Consider the following 22,610-nt stretch of genomic DNA (forward strand, 5'->3'; position numbering starts at 1 on the left):
TTAGTCGACTTTATCCCTAGTTATGTTCACGTAAATTTTTTAGGATTGATAATCTGTTTAGCTCGGTTTGTTTTCAAGAATTAAGCTTATTTCAGAATAAAGCTAAACTCAGAAAAAAGACTTTGTACTGTAATTCAGTCAGCTTTGTTTTACTGTGCTGGTTAAGTGGACTTAATCGTACCCTTTATGTATGTCAGATTTATTGTGCTTGGCGATGTACTCACTGGCTGAGAACAGTCAATACACAAAGTCAACTTCCTAAACTGTTTTTAAAGGGCAGAGTACATGCAGACATTTCTAACATTATCTTGTAGAGCAAAGTTATAGAGGTTTGGTGTGTGTATTGGCACAGAAAGGGCAAATAGGTAGTTTAGCATTAAAAAAGACTTTAGTTAATCATCATTTGAAATGTTAATGTTTTTGATTTACTACTTTTTTTTTTTTTTTATATGCTACAAAAATCATAGGAAGGGATCCAGATCATACTGCCTTTTACTTAATGCTTTTTGTAGATTGGATTTACATTAAATCAAGGAATTTTTTCATAATTTAAATGTGGTTAATATATTGCCAAGAGATTTTTTTTTTCTTCCTTTTTTTTCTGTGCAGTTTCACATAAAATTCCCACTTTATGAATGGCGGCATACGTAAAAGAAATTTGGGGTTGGTAATTTTTTTAAAGGCTTTTGAAAAGTCTTATGCTCAACAAATGTTCAGTAAAAACAGTAACATTTAAAAATATTTTTATAATTTTAAAATACTTCTTTCTTTTTGTACATTTTAAAATGTCATTTATTTCTTTGATGATGAAGCAGAATTTTCAGCAGTCATTACTCAAGGCTTTAGTGTCATGTGATCTTTCAGAAATCAAGAAACATTTCTTAATATTATAAATGCTGAACACCATTTTGCTGCTCAATACATTTGTGGAAACTTTTGCCATTGTTGTTTCAGAATTTTTTTATAATAAAAAGAACTAACGTAGTGCTGTCAAACGATTAATCGCGATTAATTGAATCTGAAATAAACATTTTTGTGTACATTATATATGTGTGTATGTTATAAATACAGAAACACACAGTATGTATTTTTTTAATATTTACATTAATATATAAATAAAATATTTTTTCTGAAATAAGCACACACACATATATTATGTAAACAAAAACCTTTATTTTGTATTCGATTAATTGCAATTAGTTGTTTGACAGCACTAAAAACTACAGAAAATAACAGAATTCGTTTGAAATAGAAATCGTAGTAATATAAATGTCTTTACTGTCACTTTAAATCAGTTTAATGGAATTGTTTTATTTTCATATTATAGTCAATAACCAATAAATGGCCAATTTTTGTGTAAATAAATTAAAACTAAAAACTAAAATCAATTGTTAAAGGCTAAAAGTGAATCCAGACATTACAACATTTTTAATGTACATTATGATAAACTATATTTAGCCAAAATGCTATATTAACCAGTTAGTATATCTGTCTTTTTATTAATGATGAATTATTAAAATGGCCTTAGATAACCGAGCCATTTCAGGAGGTACACATTCCTACTGTTATTAAAAATGTTCCCCCTTGCCCGTCTCCACACATGCCTCCTCCGTAGTAAGCATGCAATATGCTCTATCTCTCTGCAGAGAGAGAATGAAGGCCATGGAGCAGCAAATAGCCAGTCTGACTGGTCTTGTGCAGCATGCTCTCTTAAAGAGCCACAGCACTAACAGCAACCAGGAACACCCCAGGTAAGCAGGGCAGGCTGGGTAATGTAGTTTCCAGAATATCACATTGTTTCCCAAATCAAATAAGAAAGGAAAAAGGTGGAATATTGTGGATTAAAGGTGGTGGTAATCAGACCCTCAGGTCTGAAAAAGACTTGGTGGATTATGTGACTACTAACTGTGCATGAACTAAATTAACTAATTCTCACAGTAACTGGTGCCTTTACGAATGGCAGTGCTTGTGCCACTGTAACACAGACTAACTGCAAGTGTTCGTAGAGTGATTTTGTCTGTGTGTGTGTGTGTGTCTGTGTGTGTGTGCATTTGTGCATTCAGTCATTTTTATCTGTTGCATTTTTCCAGTGAGAAACCAGTATCCAAGTCCGGATCACCGGCTCACAGCACATCCAGCACAGGTATATTCCTTCTTACCATTGCTTCCAGACCTCATCTGGTTGTTTCTAGTGGTCGACATACATGCAATGTATACAATGAAATGTGTGTATGTGGTTTAACATAAAAAAAAAATTCCACATACTGTACATTACTGGTTCTCTTCTGTGTCCTGCCTTTCTGAAACACGTTGATTTTTACAAAGCTCATCGTTCTGAAAAGTGAGGTGTGCTCTGATTGGTCAGCTGTCCAGTGCGTTTTGATTGGCCAAATACCTCAAATGTGGGATGGTAATGTTACGCCCCTCACGATACTGAGATCCCGTGTCCCGGTGCGACAAGATAAACCCAGTAAAACCCATTATAAATGAGGCATTTGTTGCATCCAGTGGGGACATAATTACCGATTATAATGACTTATACTGTTTTTTTCATTCCATTGCATTGTGCCACGTGAACATAAAACCTTTTCTGCATTTGTGATCAGCGAAATTACAAACGACAAGTGGCACGCTTTACACTGCTCAAATCTCACATTTAAATCATTAGTGGCAAATCCTCAGGACAGCCAGCATTGTAGACTTATCTCTCATGATCAGGAAAAAGTCCTTCATAAAATGCGCTGCACACACTCAAATATTCTGGTTGAACTGTTCTGGAACAGTGTTGTAACTACAACTTGACCACTGATTTCTAGTTGTGTTCTCTTTAGGAATGCCAAACAAAGTAGTCTCACTTTCACAATGAAACACACAGCGTCTCCACGACATGGCTGCGGTCAATAATAGCAACAATAATACTGTGAGAATCAAAGTTACACCTTTTTTCTTTGCATTAACATTTGGGCTGTGTTATGCAAATCTTCCCACACAGTGACACAAACATGAAGAATATCTCTTTGGGTTTGAGACTTAAGTCTTTAGGAATCTTATCTATTCACGAACAGCTTGTAACACTCCAAAAAGAAAGGAAAACGGTAACACTTTATAATAACTGCATGCTATTAATCATTAGTTAAGCATTAGGAAACAGTTAATTCATCATTTATAAAGCATTAATAGACATTTATAAGCAGTTTATAAATACAGATATAAATGCTTTATACCTGATTTAAAAAGATATCTATAATGTATTTAATAATAGTTTTTTCATACTTTATTAATGATCAATTTATAATTTCTAAATTAAGTATAGCATTATTTACACACCAGTTATTAAGGAGTTGTCAATGGTTCATAAGATCACTTAGAAATTGTAAGTAAATGATTAATAAACTATTTAAATGTGCATTCATACATCTTTTTATTCAGACATATAGTAATAGTTACTTATAGTGTTAATAAATGGTTTATTAACATGTATTTCTACTGTAATTCAGGGTTAATTCAGATAGTTATAAAACATATGTAGTTGTTAGTTAACTATTTTTGTGAGCTCATCTAAAGTGAGGACTATTTATGCCTTGTAAAGCTTTTACAAATGAGATTTAAAGGCTGTTAATATTTCTATGTTCTGTATCACTGTGTGGTGTTTGTTTCCGTTTTTTGTTTAGAAGATAACTGAGCCTTTAAATATCCTTTATAAATGCTTTACAAGGCATAACTAGACTCACTTTAGATGAGCTCACATAAATAGTTAACTGACCACTACTAAATGCTTTATAACTACCTGAATTTACTACATTTCTTGTGATCTTATGAATCACTGGCAACTCCTAAATAACTGGTTTGTAAATAATGCTATACTTCATTGAGAAGTGATCAATTGATCATGAATAAAGTATGAAAATACAATTATTAAACACATTATAGATACGCTTTTAAATTTCAAGAATAAAGCATTTATATCTGTATTTATAAACTGCTTACTACTGTCTATTAATGCTTTATAAATTATGAATTATCCGTTTACTAATGCTTAATTAATGATTAATAGTGTGCAGTTATTATAAAGTGTTACCAGGAAAACTTGAAATCACATCATATGACCACTTTAAATAAAGCAATTGTTATGCATGTGTTTTACTATATTTAAATTAAATAGTGTGATATATTCATTGGCTTTATATCAGCCAGCCTTATCTCTAAGAGACTGGCATTAGCCATAAAAAAACAACAACATTGCTCGACCACTGTGTGTGTATGTGTGTGTGTATGGCTCTTGCGGCACCAGATTGTAATGCGGTGGCTGTTGTGCATCCCAAAAATCTGATCTTCTCCCACTCATCTGTCACTCAGAATTGCAGCCTGCCACATGTTTCCCACTGTTTCCACACTTGATGTGAACACAGAGAGCGAGTCCCTCAAACAGCATAAGCCGCAAAAGAACAAACACGTCTACACGCTGTCTTGCACACTCACATAAATATGTACTTTAGCAAGAACTGATCTGAAATGCTGTATTTTCAGTTATGCTCAGTGGAGTTTGAAATGTATTCTTGCCAAATGTTATGGTCAAATATGGGTACAACAACAAACATATCATATCTCCTTAAGCATAAGGCCAACATATATGAATGTGTATTTGTTAAGGCACTTAAATTGATAACATCAACAGCATAATAAATCTTGAGCTCTAAAAAGATTATAAATTCTTAAAAAAAAATATATAAACTTTGCTCATCACATTATTCCAGCAATCTGTCTACATCTATGTCAAATAACAGTCATACGTACATTTGAGAGCCCAGTCTGACGTCTTAACATCTGTTTTTGTGGTTTGTTTAGGAGGATCTCCCGTATTAGCGCCAAAAGTTGCTGCAGCGACTCCTGAGTGTAGCCCCACCCCTACACCACCACTAGGCCCCGCCCCCTTGCATGTTAACCTACACCTGTTCAGGAAGAATGTCTCTGAGCTCCGCCTCCAACTGCAACATATGAGACAATTACAGGTAATGAAAGTCAGTTAATATCTTGAGAAATCTGCTGTTATAATATGCATTTTCCCCTTTATTTGGTTTCTTAATGATCATTAAAGACAACTTGAAACAACATCCAAAGCTCATTTATCTCGAGTAACGTGACAGATTTACATTATTTAGCAAAATTATTTGAAAGTTTTACATTAAAATCATTATAACACACCACAGTTGTTTTTCGGGGGTCAGCAGGTTTTTTACCTTTATTTAGCAAGGACGCATTAAATTGATGAAACATCACAGTAAAGACACAAATAATGTTACAAAATGAAATAAATGTGTGTGTTTTCAGCTTCAGAATCAGGAGTGTATGCGTGCTCAGATAAAGCGTGCGGAGCAAGAGATCAGTGTAAAGCTGGTTGAAATGCTGAGACGACAGGAAGATCCAGCACAGAAACAGAGGACACTGGTGGAGGAACAGAGACACCGATATCTCAGCATGCAGGAAAGAGTTCTCATTCAGCTAGGGTACGACTCACTCACACACACACACACACACACACACACCATGGAATCTGAAATTCACGTTTCTGTGTACAAGCAAAGTCTTTTATTTTAAATCATTCCTGGTACGATCCATTACAGACCCTTGTTTAACTCCTAGCCCTGTCCACCCTGCTGTTTGTAAACCATAATTAAATCCCAATTTAATTTAACTGGTTAACTAACAAGCATGATCTCCAGACAGTTTTAAACATGCACAACTGAACTTAGTGAGAATAAACACCAGGCAGAGATCAGGAGGAGCATTATTAACACAGTGTTTTCCTCGTCAGTGCCCAGTCAGCAAAGGTCTCTGGGAGCCTGTGAGCAGTGAATCGTTGAGCCAACAAGGACAGTTTGACTTTTACACGTGTGGCAGCTTAGGAATGTGGCATTTCTCTTTGTGAAAGAAGATGTGAAACCTGGAACATTAGCAAACTGCCTCGTCTTATCTACCAAATAGCACATCATTTATATAACAATGTATTTAATATGATGAAGAACATAGTTTCAGCATACACTTATTTTTTGGAACCTAATATGAGTGTACTACATTGCTTTTTCAAATCTGTTGTTAAAAAATGCAAATAAATAAATAAATAGTGCAGACCAATTTAAAGTGTTACATTATATATATTTATTAAAGGGTTGGTTCACCCAAAAATGAAAATTATGTCTTTAATAACTCACCCTAAAGTCGTTCCAAACCAGTAAGACCCCCGTTTATCTTTGGAACACAGTTTAAGATATTTTAGATTTAGTCCGAGAGCTCTTAGTCCCTCCATTGAAGCTGTGTGTATGGTATACTGTCCATGTCCAGAAAGGTAAGAAAAACATCATCAAAGTAGTCCATGTGACATCAGAGGGTCTGTTAGAATATTTTGAAGCATCGAAAATACCTTTTGGTCCAAAAATAGCAAAAACTACGACTTTATTCAGCATTGTCTTCTCTTCTGTGTCTGTTGTGAAAGAGAGTTCAAAACGAATGACATAATGAGATAATTTAGATTTTTGGGTGAACTATCCCTTTAAATGCTATATATATATACACACGCTAATAGGGTCCAAAATTAACACTCACCAAGAGCCAAATGGTAGTGAACACTGCCTAATCAGTCTTTAACACTGATATATATATACATATATATATATATATATATATATATATATATATATATATATATATATGTATATATGTAAATGTAAAACACTGTATAGTAACATATACTAGTGGTTCTCAAACAGGGGGCCACAGGATGACTTACAATGGTTTTAATTAAAAAAAATTATTGTAAAATAATCAAACTTATTTTAAAAAAAGGTGAATATTGTGTTGTACAGGAGGCTGATAACCACTGATTTAAACCAGCATTGTATGACATAAGCAAATCATAATCTAATATTTCTCTCTGAACTCTCACTAAATCCTGCAAGCATCGGATAGTTTTCTTCAACCAGGATTTTAGCAACCAAGAAGACCCTTAGACACAAAAAAGTTAAGAGCATTATGTGAAATCTACACTGCCCTCTGGTGCCACAACAGTGTAATTTCAATATTGACCAGATGACTGGATGACAAAAACACAAGTTTATGTGAATGGTAATAATATAAGATATGTGCATTGCTGTTTGTGTCATAAGTGTCAAATGTGTTTGTGTGTAGGGATCTGGAGCAGTATGTGGACACACTGCGGACTGACTCCAGCCCTGCTGTGTCTCCGAGAGCCGTGACGCTGAAGGAGGTAGAGGAGGGAGCTGTCGGTCTGAGGAAGGTGGGCGAGAACCTGGCTGGACTGAAAGGTACAACAACATACATACCTCAGCCAAACTAGGAAGGAAAATCCTCCTACTTAACTCTCGGTTGTGTTTCATGACGACAGATATGCGTAAACGGGTTAAATGTCAGACGGTTTAGTAGCAAAACATCCTTTTCTTTCCCGCAGGGGAGTTTCCAGCTCTTCAATCCCACATGCGGGCGGTGCTCAGGGTGGAGGTGGAGGCCGTTAAGTTCCTCAAAGAAGAGCCGCACAAGCTTGACAGCATGCTGAAGAGAGTCCGAACGCTCACGGACACACTCAGCAACCTTCGCAGGTACAGACACAGAGAGAGAAGGAGACTGAGACAGACATTTCATTTGCATATAATAAGATTGTGATTAATAAAATACTTTATGACACACTTTATGGGTCTGTACATCTTCTGATTCCAGCCACGTATCTGAGCAGCCAGGGCATTATGGAAATGAATATGCAGTTTCTGTTCTCCATCTTTCATTCATATTGTAATCATGTCTGAGCAGGGGCTCTCTATATGTTTAGGCAGTTGAGAGATCTGGAGCATCTGCTGCTAGTCACTTCCCTTCTCCTCCGTGTCAGACCTGATCAGACTCAAGCCGGTTGCCGTTCTCTGTGAATGTGCGAATGCAATGAATATTACCAGCGCTCGGGATAAGAGAGTTTTGTTTCTGAAGCTGCTTCGTGTTTCTGCTCTGCTCGCAGCACCAAATGTAATAGCAAAACGAAGCAGATTTTACACATTCTAATGAAAATGTGTGTGAAATAGGTGGTTGCTAGTGTGATTCTGGTGGTTTCTAATAAAAATCTAGTCTAGTTAAAAGTTGTCTCCCCCAAGTCTAGATATGGCTCAGGTCTCTTCTTCTGTGGTAGTCATGTAGTATTAAGTTAAATTAAGTAAGTTAAAATGAAATTACACTGACTTATTTCCTCTCTTTTTTTTTTCTTTTTTTTTTCTTTTTTTTTTACGCATATATTTTATATAATGTAATTAAATTAATTACAATTTTATGTAACTAAATTGAATTAGATTTGTAATTTTTTTTTAAAGATTGAAAAAATTCTAATTAAATTAATTTACACTGACATCCTTTTTCTCTCTTTTTCTTTTACCCTTTCTTTTTTCAATTTCATTTCATTTCTGTTCTATATCATATTTATTGTTTTATTTTTTAAATGTTATCATTTATATTTATTTTTATATTTATAGATTTGTTTAAAAAAATGATATGTATATAATAATTCATTAATTTCAAATACAAGAAATTTACTAGGGTCATAGTATTCATGTTGGTAGCACAGATATCCAGATATGGGTTTGTTCAAAATTCTCAAAAACTCTGTCTTTCATTGTTTGTTAAAAAAAAAAAAAAAAAAAAAAAAAATTCTGAAAGCTCAACAGAGCCACCAGAGAAGATTAAGGAGTATTTTAATACTTTAAAATAAATGACACACTGCAGATTTTACACCTTAAAAATATTTTTGGAGATGATAACAATAAGCTTTTACTGTAAGATTTTACTGTATTGTGAATGTTTCCTTTATTGATTTCTATTTGATTTCTCACTTATTCTTCAGGTCTGCCACAGATAGCCTGCTGAAACCCTCTGATCCTGTTTCCTCAACACCTGCCTCAGAAAAACCAGAATCCGCTGTGGTTCAGTCCCTCGAGACTGTCTCCGTTGCACCTCAGAGCTCCACAGTGAGGTCCGAGGTTATGAAGTCGAACCCTGTGGTGATCCACCATGCCCAGGCCTCTCCGGTAGCCTCACAACAATCCCAGCAATCAACAGCACCCTCACCCATTCTCCCTGCCACACAAAGACAACAGTCTACCCCTTCACCCACCAAACAGCTCAAAAAACCCTCACTCGAGCAGACACTAATACCAAATAACAGCAGTAATGGAGTCTCTTCTAATGGCATTCATGGCAAAGGCCCTTCTCCAAACTTAATTGAGGAGATCCAATCAAGCCGCAGCAAGAACAAGAACAGAGCTGTGTCAATAGAGGTTAGTATTATGCATGTTAAACCAAAAGAGAAAGATTTCATTATATAGTTAACTCGTTTGATTGGTATCTTCAGGCTGCAGAGAAAGAATGGGAGGAGAAGAGGCAGAACATGGGTCATTATGATGGGCAGGAGTTCGAACGGATGCTCCAGGAAGCAGAAGCCAACATGCTGAGAGGAATACCAAACCTTGAGGTGCCCAGCGAACCTGAGGGCTCCCCTGCAGTGGTTCCTGCCTCCCTGCAGGAGGTGGTAGATAAAAATGAGCTCACAACAGCACCAGCAGAACAGGGTAAGAGACTGAAAGACACACAGGAACACTTGAGACTACTGTTTGGCGATGTTTATACATAATTTTGTTTCCGCAGATGACAATCAGTCAACTTTTGAGAAACCTGCTAAGACTGCTCCAGAGAAACCTCCTAAACCTCTGGAGAAACCAGTTAAGTCAGCTTCGGAGAGACCTATTAAACCCAACCTCTCCATCAAATCCAGCCTGGAGAGACAAAGTAAGACTCAGGAAAAAGTTGTTAAGCTTCAGACCACAGAGAAAGCCAACAAGTCTCCTCCTCCACCCCCACCTCGACGAAACTACACCACCAATACTGGAATGACCACCACCCGATCTGGAGAGGTCATTTACACCAGCAGAAAGGAGTCTGTAATGGTATAAATCCAGATTTTATATACATACATATACATACATACACACATATATATATATATATATATATATATATATATATATATATATATATATATATATATATATATATATATATATATATATATATATATATATATTTATTTATTTTTTTTTTTTTTTTTACTTTGTCTGAAGTACAAATAATGAAATAAAATAAAAAATAAATGTAGTTGCATGAACTTATTATTATAAATAAAATAATAAAATAAAATAAATCTATAAATATAAATTACTATTTAATTCTATTTTCAAATAATTATTATAAAATGAAGTAATATTAATTATAATAATAATTCATCTAAAATAAAACAATACATTTAAAATATAAATATAAATAAACAAACATAACTTATTTCTTAGGAGGGTGAAGAGGAGTCCAACGGTACAGCATCTAAGCCAGAACCAAAATCCTCTCCAGAGGTGAAGCCCAAACCCATCACTCCTCCACCCATCGCTGCCTCTGCTATCACTGAGGAAGAGGATGAGGGAGACAAGATTATGGCAGAGCTACAGGTGAGATACACATATAAACTCAAACATACTTACTGTACACATGCACACTAATACAGACTTGAAGCAAGCATAACTTCATGTTCCTAATGAGTATAAATGTTCATACATGCACATGCTCACTTACTTCCACTAACTTTGGTGTTATGATGTTTAAACGTATTGAGTGTGAAATTGCTTTGGTCTGGGGGTTAAGATGCTTTGGGTGTGCCCTGTGGCTCATTCGGTGGCAGTTTCATTTCCCTCGCTGTAGATTAGCTTCTTGTCTCACATTTCTATAAATTCACAACATAGTTCTCATAAATTATTTGATGAAGAAAACCAAACATCCTTTTAAAATAATACACAAATGCATACATGCTTAATAGGACAGAAAGTGTAAAAATATATGTAAAAAGAATTGCAAGTAAATAAAAATGTGAATACTAAGATAGATAGATAGATAGATAGATAGATAGATAGATAGATAGATAGATAGATAGATAGATTGATAGATAGTAGGGCTGGGATAAATGATTATTTTTTAAATGATTAATTTAGCGATTACTTTTTCGATGCATCGATTAATCTAACGATTAATTTTTTCAGACCGATTCAATTTCGATTATCTCCCCATTAATTGACTACTAACAATTTATACATGTTGATTTACATATCTGAATTAAAAAAACATGAATTCCTTAACATTGCAATATATGTTTATTGCTCTTAAAATTACAAAATTAAAGACTGACTAAGAATGCATTACTTTTGCACAGATAGCATTCAAAAAAACCTTGAAGCCTTGAAAACACAGCTTACTGAAACAAGCTTTACTGAACACATAGGGCCTAGCTTACTGAAAAAAAGTTCTTCTTTCAGATGAAAATAACAACAACTTGATGCCTAGTATTCAATAAAAAAAGTTCACCCAAAATACTTGTTTAGAGCAGTTGAAAGAATACAGTAACCAATGTAAACTTGAGGGCTTTAAGCTAATACAGAGAGTGCTTTAACAAAAAAAAATAAATAAATAAATAAATTAACTGATTGATTGATTAGATCAATGCAGAAAACCCCCTGGATTGGTTATATAACGTTGGACAGAATGTTGATCCAGCCATCGCGTATATTTAGCGCACATAAGGAAAACGTTTTGCAAACGTTTTTTTAGAGAAATAAAAACAGGTCGACGAATCGATGCGCATATTTTGCGTCGACGTATTTTTTGCGTCAACGGCATTGATGACCTCGACGCGTTGTCCCAGCCCTAATAGATAGATAGATAGATAGATAGATAGATGATAGATAGATAGATAGATAGATAGATAGATAGATAGATAGATAGATAGATAGATAGATAGATATTAATTTTTGTCATTTAATTTTAGTGACAATAAAAATGCATGTAGGCAGATAACCTAATCTGATTTGATTAAACTAACTGTAGATCATTTCTATTACATTGTACAGTAATCTTGAACAGGTTTGCCCAATTCACTATGGGCAAATTCTAATATTTTACCCCTTTCCTCACAAATTCTTCTCTTCAGGTTTTCCAGAAGTGCTCTTTTAAGGAGGTAGGGCTCAAGGGTTTGGTAGAGCCACAGATCAGAGAGCTAAGACCTGGGGTCTTACTGCCCCATAAAAATAAGAAGGTAAAGGATATGATGTCCTTTAGTAGACCCTCAAACTGCCTGCCTGTGCCAGCCGCTTGTCCCTGATGGCTGTTCTTTGCGATGCTTGTATGGCTTTCTTTCCCTTCGCTAAGTTCCTCTGTACACTTTTGTGATGGGTGTCTGAAACCAGAAATGATCTCACTGTTCTTCAAGTTGAAATTCTGTTCCTTTCCTTTTAATTCTGCTGAACTCATGACCTGTGCTGATTGTAGTGATGTAGTGTGAGCCAAAAGGGGAAACAGATATGATCCGAGTCATCCAATCAATAAACTAGATTTTTGACACTCGGCTGTCAAAGGGTGTTGTGTGTGTGTGTTTACTTTTTTTATACTTAGCATTTTAATTAAAAAAGTGTGATCTCAGTTGGAGACAATTCAGTTCCCGAAGCTTACCTGAGGTAACATTTATGCTTTACAATGTACATTTACAGGTAGAGTTGGCTAACTGGGCATAGCATAATCAAATTGTCCTGGGTAAAAATTATGAGAAATTATCAGGACCTACTTTAGTACATGCACATCTAGTTTTTTCTTCAAAAAGGGCCAGTGTCTAAATCATATGTATCAATAGAATGCAACTTAGAACTGGTTTGTTATTGAGGATTATAGAGGTCACCATCAGCTAGCAGTCTGGAGTTCAGAATTTGTTCTTTGATCTTCTCACTTTGCTGCATGCCTGCTACTGTATAAGGCTCCTTACTTATTTAATGGGTTTTCAGTCTCACTTTCTCTCTTTACATTCATTTCACATTATTTTCTCACTGTCAAAATTTGTACAGTGTAATACAGAATTTACAGGTGAAATATAACCTATAAGAACCCCTCGCATGCTCAAAATTGTATTCAAAATGGAAAAAGTTGAAAACTGTTGGTAAATGCAATACAACTTTAAAATGACGTTTTCACTGTTCGTTTCCCTTTCCTTGTGTATAATTCTGAGCTGTTTTCTAAGATTTGTTCACAAATTCCTTACTGTCGGTCTAGCTCCAGATTATAGTTTTAATCCCATGAAGTTGGTTTTTTATTATTAATCCCATTCATTGCATATTTTAAAATATGATTATTACTTTAGAGAAGATAAATAGTCTTTATGTAAAGCTGTAAAATATTATTGGCATCATTAAAGTTTGAAACATATTTCATGACTATTCTTAATATTAAAAAATATTTTGATATAAATGGTAGAATATAAGATCCAAGAATGTGTTGCGTCAAAAGCTGCTTATATGTTTTCACTGGTCGTAGAGTAGCTTATAGACTGCGATTGTTTCTTTGTGAAGTGATGTTTTTCCCCACAAACCACAGAATACTGAAAACCAAGACGACAAGAACCCTGACACAGATGAGAATGCCAACAATACTATTCGTCAGAGTCCTGGGGTGAGCTGCAGTGTTTATTATCAAAGTTATTATAAACTTATTATAAACCCATATAATAGTTTGAGTCTTAGTGATGACTGGTCATTTAATAGAAAAACCCCATCACTAAAATAGTTATGTTATAGTGTTCTGTGAATCCCCATAAAGACTCAGTAACGGCCAAGTCAGTTGTAGAATATGATTAATACCAGGTAGGATAACTAACAAATTTATATTTGGCTCATGAAACTAAACCTAATTGAAATTTATTTTTTTCTTCTTTGACCTTTGACCTTTTAAGGTCATCTACTATGTCACAGCTCAGATCTCCAAAGGAACTCCATCAGCCTCAGAGGAATCAACAGAACATAGAGACACATCACAGTCTCCCCCATCACAGGTGTCACATGTCAATGCTTCTGACCAATGCCAAAGCCAGCTGCAGGTATCCACTAACAAATTTGGCCCCCTCAAATGTAGGGGCCCAGCCGGCTCTTTTACCACTCTACAACAAAATCAGCTGTCTCGTTCAGCCTCGTTGAAGTCAAATCCACCCTCTCCATTGGAAGGAGTTCCAGCTAGCCCAACCAAAGGGAAAGTTCATGTGGTTAAGGCTGCTCAAGTGCAGGTTAGCACAGAGGAGAGGGTAGAGTCTCCAACAGCAATTTGCTCACCAGTCTCTTTTGAAAACACTGCACCAATTCTTTCTAAAGCAATCCCTGTTGGGACAGATTTAGCAAATCATAAACTTATATTTGGTTCATCCAAGGTGAAAGAAAATAAATTTGAGGAAATAGAGGAAAATAATGAGGCCTCTCTCAGTCCCGATCTTTCAGGAGAGGAGCCACCTCCGCCTCCTCCTGATAACTTTGCCTTTATGATCACTAACACCAAGGTACAAGCCCTTTCCACTGGAGAATACCATCAGCTAGTCAAGGCCAAGAAAGGTAGTGTGCAGACAGTAACTTTTGGCAGCAAACGACCAAGTGCTTCTGGAAGTGGCATGGCATCAGGAGGTGATGCCAGTACCAATGGTCCCACTGGTGCAGACAACGCCAGTAAAAAGCCAGTCATCATCATCTTTGATGAGCCCATTGATATCCGCTCAGCTTATAAACGTCTCTCTACTATCTTTGAATGTGAGGAGGAGCTAGAGCGGATGCTTGCAAAAGAAAGAATAGATGAGGAGAGTGAGGAAACTGAGGAAGAAGAATGGACTAAGGGAGTGCAGGTCAAGCAAAATGGAGTAGGTAGGGATTCTGGAAAAAGTACTGGTTCAAATTCTCCTGCAGATATCACAGATAGTCAAGTCAGGAACTGTTCCTCATCCTCGTCTTTATCAGAGGGAGGGGCATTAGTAGATGTTACTGGTGATGCAAAGCAAGATGGAAAGAAGAAGTTCAAATTTAAGTTCCCCAAGAAACAGCTAGCAGCATTATCGCAAGCCATTCGAGCTGGAAGTAAAACAGACAAAAAGACTTTGCAGGTTGTCGTGTATGAGGATGAGGAAGAGTCAGATGGGACTGTCAAACAACACAAAGAGACCAAGAGGTTTGAAATTGCTTGCTCCAAAACAGAGTCGTTAAAATCAAATCAGCAGGAGCCTAATGGGCGAACTGACCAAATTCGTAAGAATACCTACAAAACCCTCGACAGTCTAGAGCAAACCATAAAGCAGCTAGAGAACACCATTTGCGAAATGAGACCGAAGTCTACGGAAGAGCCTGAAATTTTGGTGAACCCTGGAACTCAGGACAACAAGACTGAAGAGAGTCCAGGGCACTCAGAGAAGGGACTTTCTCCCAAAACATTGGTCCCCAGGTCGACTTTAGTCAGTAAAGGTCCTGGTCTACGAAAGAAGACAAAACCACAGCTCCTTCCTCGGCCTGCCGTCATACCAACTACTGGGGTCTCAGTCACACCAGTTCCCACCCAGCAGGTCTCTCTCTAGCTCCTACTACCTTAGCAAAGACTATGGGTCTGTCCCTCTACTCTTGCTCACAACAGTTCCAACCTATCCAGTGACTTCTGAAGATCCCAAGCCTTTCCTAGAGTGGAGGCTACCAAAACTCTGGGATCTGAACTTTTTAACACCTCCACATATTTTAATAAATATGATGTTTTTATTTCTGGATTGGTGTATCATAGATAGACCTTTGTGTGTTCACTGATGGTGCTCTAATCTTGGGTTAAGGCAGCCAACAACTTTCACCGACTTAGAACCAAAGTCTCACACTGTTTCTGGATCCTTTTTGTGGGTTCTAAGGCAGTCCTTAAAGAAATTTGTTGGTGCTCTGGGCTGGTTTGCATGCTTCCTTATTTCTCTTTCTGGTATACAAACTCTACAGTGTCATGGTGATACCAAACAGATGTGTTGTGCAAGCCTTGTCTTGCTGTGATTTAGCTTACAAACCACCTCAAATATGGCTCTCTTTTTGATCCTTTCTTTTTATTCCTTTTCTCTTCTGTTTGATTTAAATCCTTTTTGCAGAATGCCAGCGTGGTCTCGCCTACTAGTCGGATGCCGGTGCCTGTTTCTGCCAAGGTGCGGCAGCAACCGGGCACCTCAGAGAAAGAGAGGGCAACAAAACCGCAAAAGCTACAGGACTCTCAGAGGCAGTTCCGCCAGGTAGTCTTATCATAGGACCACTTGTCCAGTTAGAAAGACACACACACCTTGGCATAGACTGAATGCTCGAGAGGAAACTCAGTTCTTGTAGGGCTTGTATTGAGAGGTGAAAAAGAACTAACAAAAAACCTGATGAGACCGAACAAACTGTTCTTAGGTTAAAGGCATAGTGCCGAAAGCTATCTTTGAACTGTTGACGTTTTTTCCTGCTACATGTTTTTTGAATGGCTGTGAACGAAGGCGACTGACTGTTATGTCATAATACCATCAAATGCTTCTGCATGTTTGCTTTGCTTGTGGCTTTGGTGCTGTTAAAGACCAACTAATTTACAAAAGTGAAAGAAAGAAATATAAACACCACAACCACTGCTTACTTACAATATTGGATGCTTAGACTAGGGTCTCTTTAACTAAAATACCACTGACATCTAACCCCTACACACTCCAATGGCTGTGACACTTCAACTTCAGGATGCTTCTCTGTTTAACCCATTTTTGGACCCTTTCCCTGTATACCTCTCGGAGGAATCTCCAAACCCCGACCTCAATGCCCAGGGTCCACAAAACCACTTAAATCCCCATTTTCCTGTGGATGCCTTTCCAAATTGTACCTCCTCTGTTCCTCCTGGAGACTCCTTTGGTTATGAATACTGGTTGGTTGCACTCACTCTGCGCAATACTCACTCTAAAACTTATAATCCTACCGTCTCTCACCTTCACTCTTCTTTCCTTCTTACAATCTATTTAAAGTATTTTTTTCTATATTCTCACACTCAAGACAGATAGTTTTGTTTGTGTGTGTGTGCCTTATTATTTCCACCTATATATGTAGTTTCTGTGTCCTTGATAATCTATCATGATTAGCTGTAGATCCCAGTAGTATGATTTGAAACATGCTTAGAAATTTTGCGTACTTTAATCATCAGTTCTCTATGTTGACAATCAGTGTGTTTTGGCATCTTTGTTTGCAGGCTAATGGAAGTGCTAAGAGATCTGGAGGAGATCCCAAATCATCTTCTCCTACCGTGCCTGCTTCTAAAATTCCTGCTTTTTCCTCTAGTACGGGAAAAGGCTTGTCCCAGTCTGATTCTACTAATATTGTTCATTCTTCTCCTTTGTCTTCCTCCGTTCCCACTAGCAAATCTTCAATCCCTCCTCCTCGATCCAGTTCCACCCCCTCCTCTCATATCCCCTCCCTTTCTAATGGTTCTTTAAAACTTGCCCCTCCCACTCACAGCACTAAAGGCCTCTCTATTCCCACGCAGACACAAAACGGTCGACCTTCCTCCTCTTCTTCCTCTACCTGTTCCCACTCCCCTTTGTCCCCGACTATGTTGAGTCAGAGTGCGAAGAGTATCCGTACCATTCACACACCCAGCTTCACCAGCTACAGTCGGCCACACAACGGAAATGCCGGTAAATCAGCTATTCCCACGGTAACTCTCGCTAAGGATGCTGCATAGAATGCTTCGCTGCTTCGCAACCATTCATGTATCTCTTAATGAGGTGGAGTCACTCCCCATTTTACTATTTTACTGATTCATTTTTAAGTTAAGATTTTATTTGTTTAAACCGATAATGCTGTTCTATCAGAGTGAACTTTGTTTTGGCATGACTTTGGTTATTGCATGTTATTATTTTATCTGTTAAAGTGAAAGGCCATCATCCATCAATCAGTGTTTTACACTTGAATCTCTGCAAATCATAAACCTATAAAAAGATAAACTGTTTTATTTTAAAAACAAAAGAAAATGATGTAATTGCAGAGAGCAGGCTCTTGATCAAGGATTTTACAGAGCTCTTCATTTGAAAAGAATATTTATTTTTCATACAAGATGAGAGACTGAAAAGTATTCAAGTCAGTAGTTAAAGTATGTAAACAATTTTTTGGTTATTAGTACCCTCTAAATGATTGTATATGTTTTTTTTTTTTTAAGTTGACAGACGTTGGTTGTAGCCATAATAATTGAAAAAGTACTGTAAGTATATTAACCATTAATACAATTTGACAAACGTTGTGTCTGTTTTTTTTTCTTTTCTCTCATGCACTGCCAATGTCTTTAAGATTTATCATTATAAATCAACAAGAGTTTTGTAAAGAACTGTTGTCTGTCTTTTCAGTAGTTTTGCCTATTTACCAAAGTTTGTATTTCACATCTTTACAGCTGCCTATATATACTGTGTTAGACACTTTGTATATTTAGGATAGGTTATATCTGGCTTAACCTAGCTGTATCACAGTTCCTTGATTTACTCATGCAGTTTATGGCTCTTAAATGAATGAGTATTGATGTCTAAATGTAAACTAAAATTGTAGTGATTGATACGATTGCTCTCTACTTCACATGTACATACTGTAACATCTCTATTTCAGAGACTGTCTTTAGTTTTGTTAACATATTGTACCAAAGTTTATTTCTATGCATGCCTATACAAAATTGTAGAAAGAGAGAATGTTATAGAAAAAAAAATCATGCTTGCACAGACAGATTTTGTAAATAAATATGTTTTCTTGGGTTTTGTATAGCTTTAATTGCAGAAGCAATCTGTGCAAAAAAAATGTGTAGGTATTAAAGTAGTAAAGTTCTGCATGCTTGTTGTTCACATGGCCTCTCGGCTATGGTTTCCCCACTGCAACACTGCAAGTCCTTCTATTAAACATTTTGGCAAATACTTCAGCTGACTTGTGTTTTTTTTATCCTATATAATTTTCCTACACTTACACAATTACACCTGCATGGTAATGTCATTCAGTACACATGTTGTGAACTCCCTACTGGTCAAAAATGCCTTTACTGAATGTATGAAATGTATGTACATTTAGGAATAGTAAATGATTTAATTCATTTTTATTTGGTTTGTTTAAAACATTTTTATTGCTTCCATTTGTGTTTCACGCTTCCATTTGTGTTCATGTATAGTTTCAGTGACATTAATATTATCCAAAAAAATATATAGTAATAATACCAAATACATATACAGTGGATATCAAAGTTAAAGAACATTAAACAAATATATAATGTAAACTTAATTATTAAAAAATTTAAATCATTTTAGTTGTGGCTATACCATGCTAGTAGAACAGTGTTTTATAAAAATAGCCAAGGCACTTCATCAAAAACCCCTGGAAAGCACACTGACCAAAATTAGATCAATTACTGGAGCACGGAGAAAGATGATTACAATTTCTGACGGTACAAAGGTCAACAATGACTAGTAAGTGTACAGGCCCACGCTTTGAATGATTTCAAGACATCTGCATCCACAGGACATCACTAGTGTCTCACAATGAGAATTGTTATGAAGATGAGATCATCGCATGTATAGTTTCATGTACAGTAAGTAAAGAGACCAGTAGAGGGAGGTGTGTGTTGTAGCAGGGGTGATTCATTTTGTGTGATAACACCTACGTGCTGTGAAGTCAAAGCATATGACTAAAAGAGGAAACTGATGCGCAAACACAAAATTAATTTGGTCTATAGCCAAAGGAGGCATTTATTATCAAGTCAATGTGCTGGCTGCTGGGGAAGACTATAAGCTACTTGTAAGTACCCAAGTAATAAGAGCAATACTAATTAATAATGATATTAATATTGTTGAACTTTTTTTTAAAAAAGGAAAATGTTTTCTTGGTGACTTTTAAAATGTTGCTTTTATTTGATTAATTCTTTTACAGTAATTTTACTATTTACCTTGGTAAACTGAATGTTGTTTGACTTAAAAGTTGTTAATGCTAATATATTTCTGAAATATATACTTTACCAAATGCCTAGTGTGCAGAACTGTACGCAGATGGTAGCTACTAAAGAATGTAAAACTACAATTAGGATTAGCTAAACATTTTTGTAAAATGTTCACACTTCATTCTGTGAATGCATAGCTCCGCTGACTCTACTGTTACATAACAATAACACAGAATACAGTCATTTCCAAACCTCATTTACACATTATCAGAGATAAGCTAGATATAATATCTGATACTTATTCTGTCTCATAGTAAAGATCTGCGCTCGAATCACTCGATGGAGGGGATTTACCTCAGCTCTCACTTGGAGAACATCCTGCTCACAAGCTTCTACATTGTCATCTTCATCTTCTCAGTCCCGAGTAATGCTTTGGCACTTTGGGTGTTCTGCCACCGCAACACCAACAACACCCCTTCCAAAGAGTTTCTGAAGCACCTGGCTACAGCGGACATGTCTTACATCTTGGTGCTCCCCATGCGAGTGATCTACCACATTTCAGACAGTCACTGGCCTCTTGGGGAAGGGGTCTGTCGCGTGGTTGGTTTCCTGTTCTTCGTCAACCTCTATTGCAGCATGTACTTCATGGCTTGTATCAGTGTAGACCGTCTGTTGGCTTGTGTTGTGCCACACAAAACACAAAATCTGAGAAATACCAGGAATGCCAAAGTGGTCTCCGCAGTGCTGTGGGTCATGGTGACTATTTCCATGTTGCCCATCCTGTTCTCTAAAAAAGAAGTGACTAGACGAATACAGAATGTGACAGTGTGTGAGAAGCTGTACATAGAGAAGTCCTCCAATCCCACCGCTGCGTTGGTGTCCACTGCTATTGCATTTGTGATACCTCTGGTCATCCTGAGCATTTCTTATATTCTCATATTTGCCAAAGTAAAACAGATGACTTTTAAAGAAAGAACGCATTCTCAGCGTAAGGCAATGAGAATGATCGTACTAACCGTGGTTAACTTCTTGATTGCATTTGTGCCCTATCATATCCACAGATTTGTATTTATCCTACAGCACGACAACATGTCAAGGTCAGAATCTGAAAGACAAATGTTGCATTTAGGAAATCGCATCACCTCGGCTTTAACATGTGTAAGTGGTGTATTGGATCCTGTCATGTACTTCTTTTTGGCTAGAAATTACAGAGAGACCCTGCTGCAGCTTTGTGGTAGAAGTCACAAAGAAGAGCAATCCACCACATGATCAGACAAGAAATTCAACGACGACATCTCAGCTTATAAACTACCAGACATACTGAAACTTAGTATCTGTATTATAAGGTTTAGTGTGAAAGCAGAAGTGGGGTATAGCTGAATTCACACGGATTCATTCAGCAGGAACCATGATGTGCAATTTGATTTCTTCTATTGACTAGTGTCTGTGTTTATTTTACTTTTTTTTCTGTCGAAATTTACCAAATATATATATATATATATATATATTTTTTTTTTTTTGTAAATACTGACAGTTGTTCAGAATATGAACAAATAAAATATTCTTTCAAAATCTAATATCTTTTAAGGTCCTATACACACCAGAACTTTTAAATATAAGCGATTTATTCAATTAAGGTTAGCCTAATGTTAACCACAGAACTTATAAAGGTATAAACTGCTATTTATATAATAAATTACACAGGCATCCCATGGCCAACAAACTGACTTGCTTAAGAAACTCCTTATCCCTTTTTGGTCACAATGTTATGATAGGCAGGGTATTTCGACTTAAAACATCAAGTAGCTAAGGTTAATGTTAATCACAGACCTTAGATGGAAATCACACAGGCCATGCCCTTAGCCAGCTAAGGATCACGAGGTTCGAATCTCTGTAAATATTTAATGTTTCAAAATAGCATTTGTTCTATAAATGATTAATCTGACATTTAAAGCTGCTCATATGAGTGTCTGAATGTATAATTAAGTTTAGCGCCTTTGGTGGTATGAAAATAAGCACTGCAAGTGTAGGCTACTGCTGCTGCAAGCACGATGGTGGAGTGAACGACGAGCCGAGGATTGAGAGAACGGTGAGTGAGCGCGGGATCCAGTTATTTTACGCACCCCTGGACGTGTCCTTTCTACTCAATTTGACACTTTAGAAAGTTAAAGCTGCGGTAGGGAACTTTTGACGCTCTAGCGGTTAATAAACAGAACTGCTTGCGTCTTGCGGAAGAACATCGTAGCCGGAACTACTTCTCTCTGTTTATGTCTATGAAGAATCACAAAGGTACTGGGTTACTCCGCCGCGGTACCACCTGAAGCAATCTAAAATATTCCGAATATAAACACTTAGAAAATGGATTCATGGTGTACTCGCTTATTATATACATTTTTCTACATTTTGAACACAAACAAAGTTACGGACCGCAGCTCTGATTGGTTGTTTTTTACCGGGAGCGATGGAGTTTCGGCAAATGGCAATAGGACCACTGGGAGCGGCCAGAGGAGCTTGATTTTTTTTCACAGATGATCTGTCTCTACTGTCAGGACATAATGACTGACAGGTTTAATAAATATGTAACAAATATTTTTTTTTACAAAAGTTCCCTACAGCACCTTTAATAGAGCGGGAAGTTGCGGTTTAGGGTTAAACTGATAGTAATCAAAGGAGCCCACAGACATGTTGCTGACGGGATACCACATTCGAAAAGACGGATGCAAAAAAAAAAAAAAAAAAAAAAA

General features: G+C 36.6%; 2 protein-coding genes across 8 annotated transcripts in view; both read left to right on the forward strand.

Annotated features, from left to right (window-relative positions):
* The window catches only part of LOC113042339 (sickle tail protein-like), a 132,892-nt gene extending 114,031 nt beyond the window's left edge, over positions 1–18,861 (forward strand). For 6 of the 7 annotated variants that reach the window (XM_026201123.1, XM_026201122.1, XM_026201121.1 and 3 more), the window contains 15 exons: positions 1,647–1,751; positions 2,091–2,143; positions 4,846–5,009; positions 5,329–5,504; positions 7,183–7,319; positions 7,463–7,610; positions 8,891–9,323; positions 9,398–9,614; positions 9,691–9,989; positions 10,389–10,541; positions 12,071–12,175; positions 13,501–13,575; positions 13,856–15,493; positions 16,046–16,183; positions 17,155–18,861. In XM_026201123.1, the coding sequence (XP_026056908.1) occupies positions 1,647–1,751; positions 2,091–2,143; positions 4,846–5,009; positions 5,329–5,504; positions 7,183–7,319; positions 7,463–7,610; positions 8,891–9,323; positions 9,398–9,614; positions 9,691–9,989; positions 10,389–10,541; positions 12,071–12,175; positions 13,501–13,575; positions 13,856–15,493; positions 16,046–16,183; positions 17,155–17,646 (4,333 nt within the window). In that variant the 3' untranslated portion in view covers positions 17,647–18,861. The remainder of the gene's footprint in view (positions 1–1,646; positions 1,752–2,090; positions 2,144–4,845; positions 5,010–5,328; positions 5,505–7,182; positions 7,320–7,462; positions 7,611–8,890; positions 9,324–9,397; positions 9,615–9,690; positions 9,990–10,388; positions 10,542–12,070; positions 12,176–13,500; positions 13,576–13,855; positions 15,494–16,045; positions 16,184–17,154) is intronic. The other variant, XM_026201127.1, reaches the window with a different exon arrangement.
* A 390-nt stretch (positions 18,862–19,251) lies between these two features.
* On the forward strand, positions 19,252–21,333 carry LOC113042753 (uracil nucleotide/cysteinyl leukotriene receptor). The gene is made up of 2 exons (XM_026201771.1): positions 19,252–19,727; positions 20,181–21,333. Exons 1-2 carry the CDS (start codon positions 19,693–19,695, stop codon positions 21,133–21,135), a joined length of 990 nt encoding a protein of 329 aa, XP_026057556.1. The 5' UTR covers positions 19,252–19,692; the 3' UTR covers positions 21,136–21,333.
* The last annotated feature ends 1,277 nt before the right edge of the window (positions 21,334–22,610 follow it).

This window comes from Carassius auratus, chromosome 24, assembly GCF_003368295.1.
Source record: "Carassius auratus strain Wakin chromosome 24, ASM336829v1, whole genome shotgun sequence".
Classification (NCBI taxonomy): Eukaryota; Metazoa; Chordata; class Actinopteri; order Cypriniformes; family Cyprinidae; genus Carassius; species Carassius auratus.

Coding starts and splice junctions, on each gene's coding strand:
- LOC113042753 (XM_026201771.1), top strand. CDS start 19,693: ATGTGCTGGCTGCTGGGGAAGACTATAAGCTACTT. Junction 19,728..20,180: donor GGGAAGACTATAAGCTACTT/GTAAGTACCCAA, acceptor TCTGTCTCATAG/TAAAGATCTGCGCTCGAATC.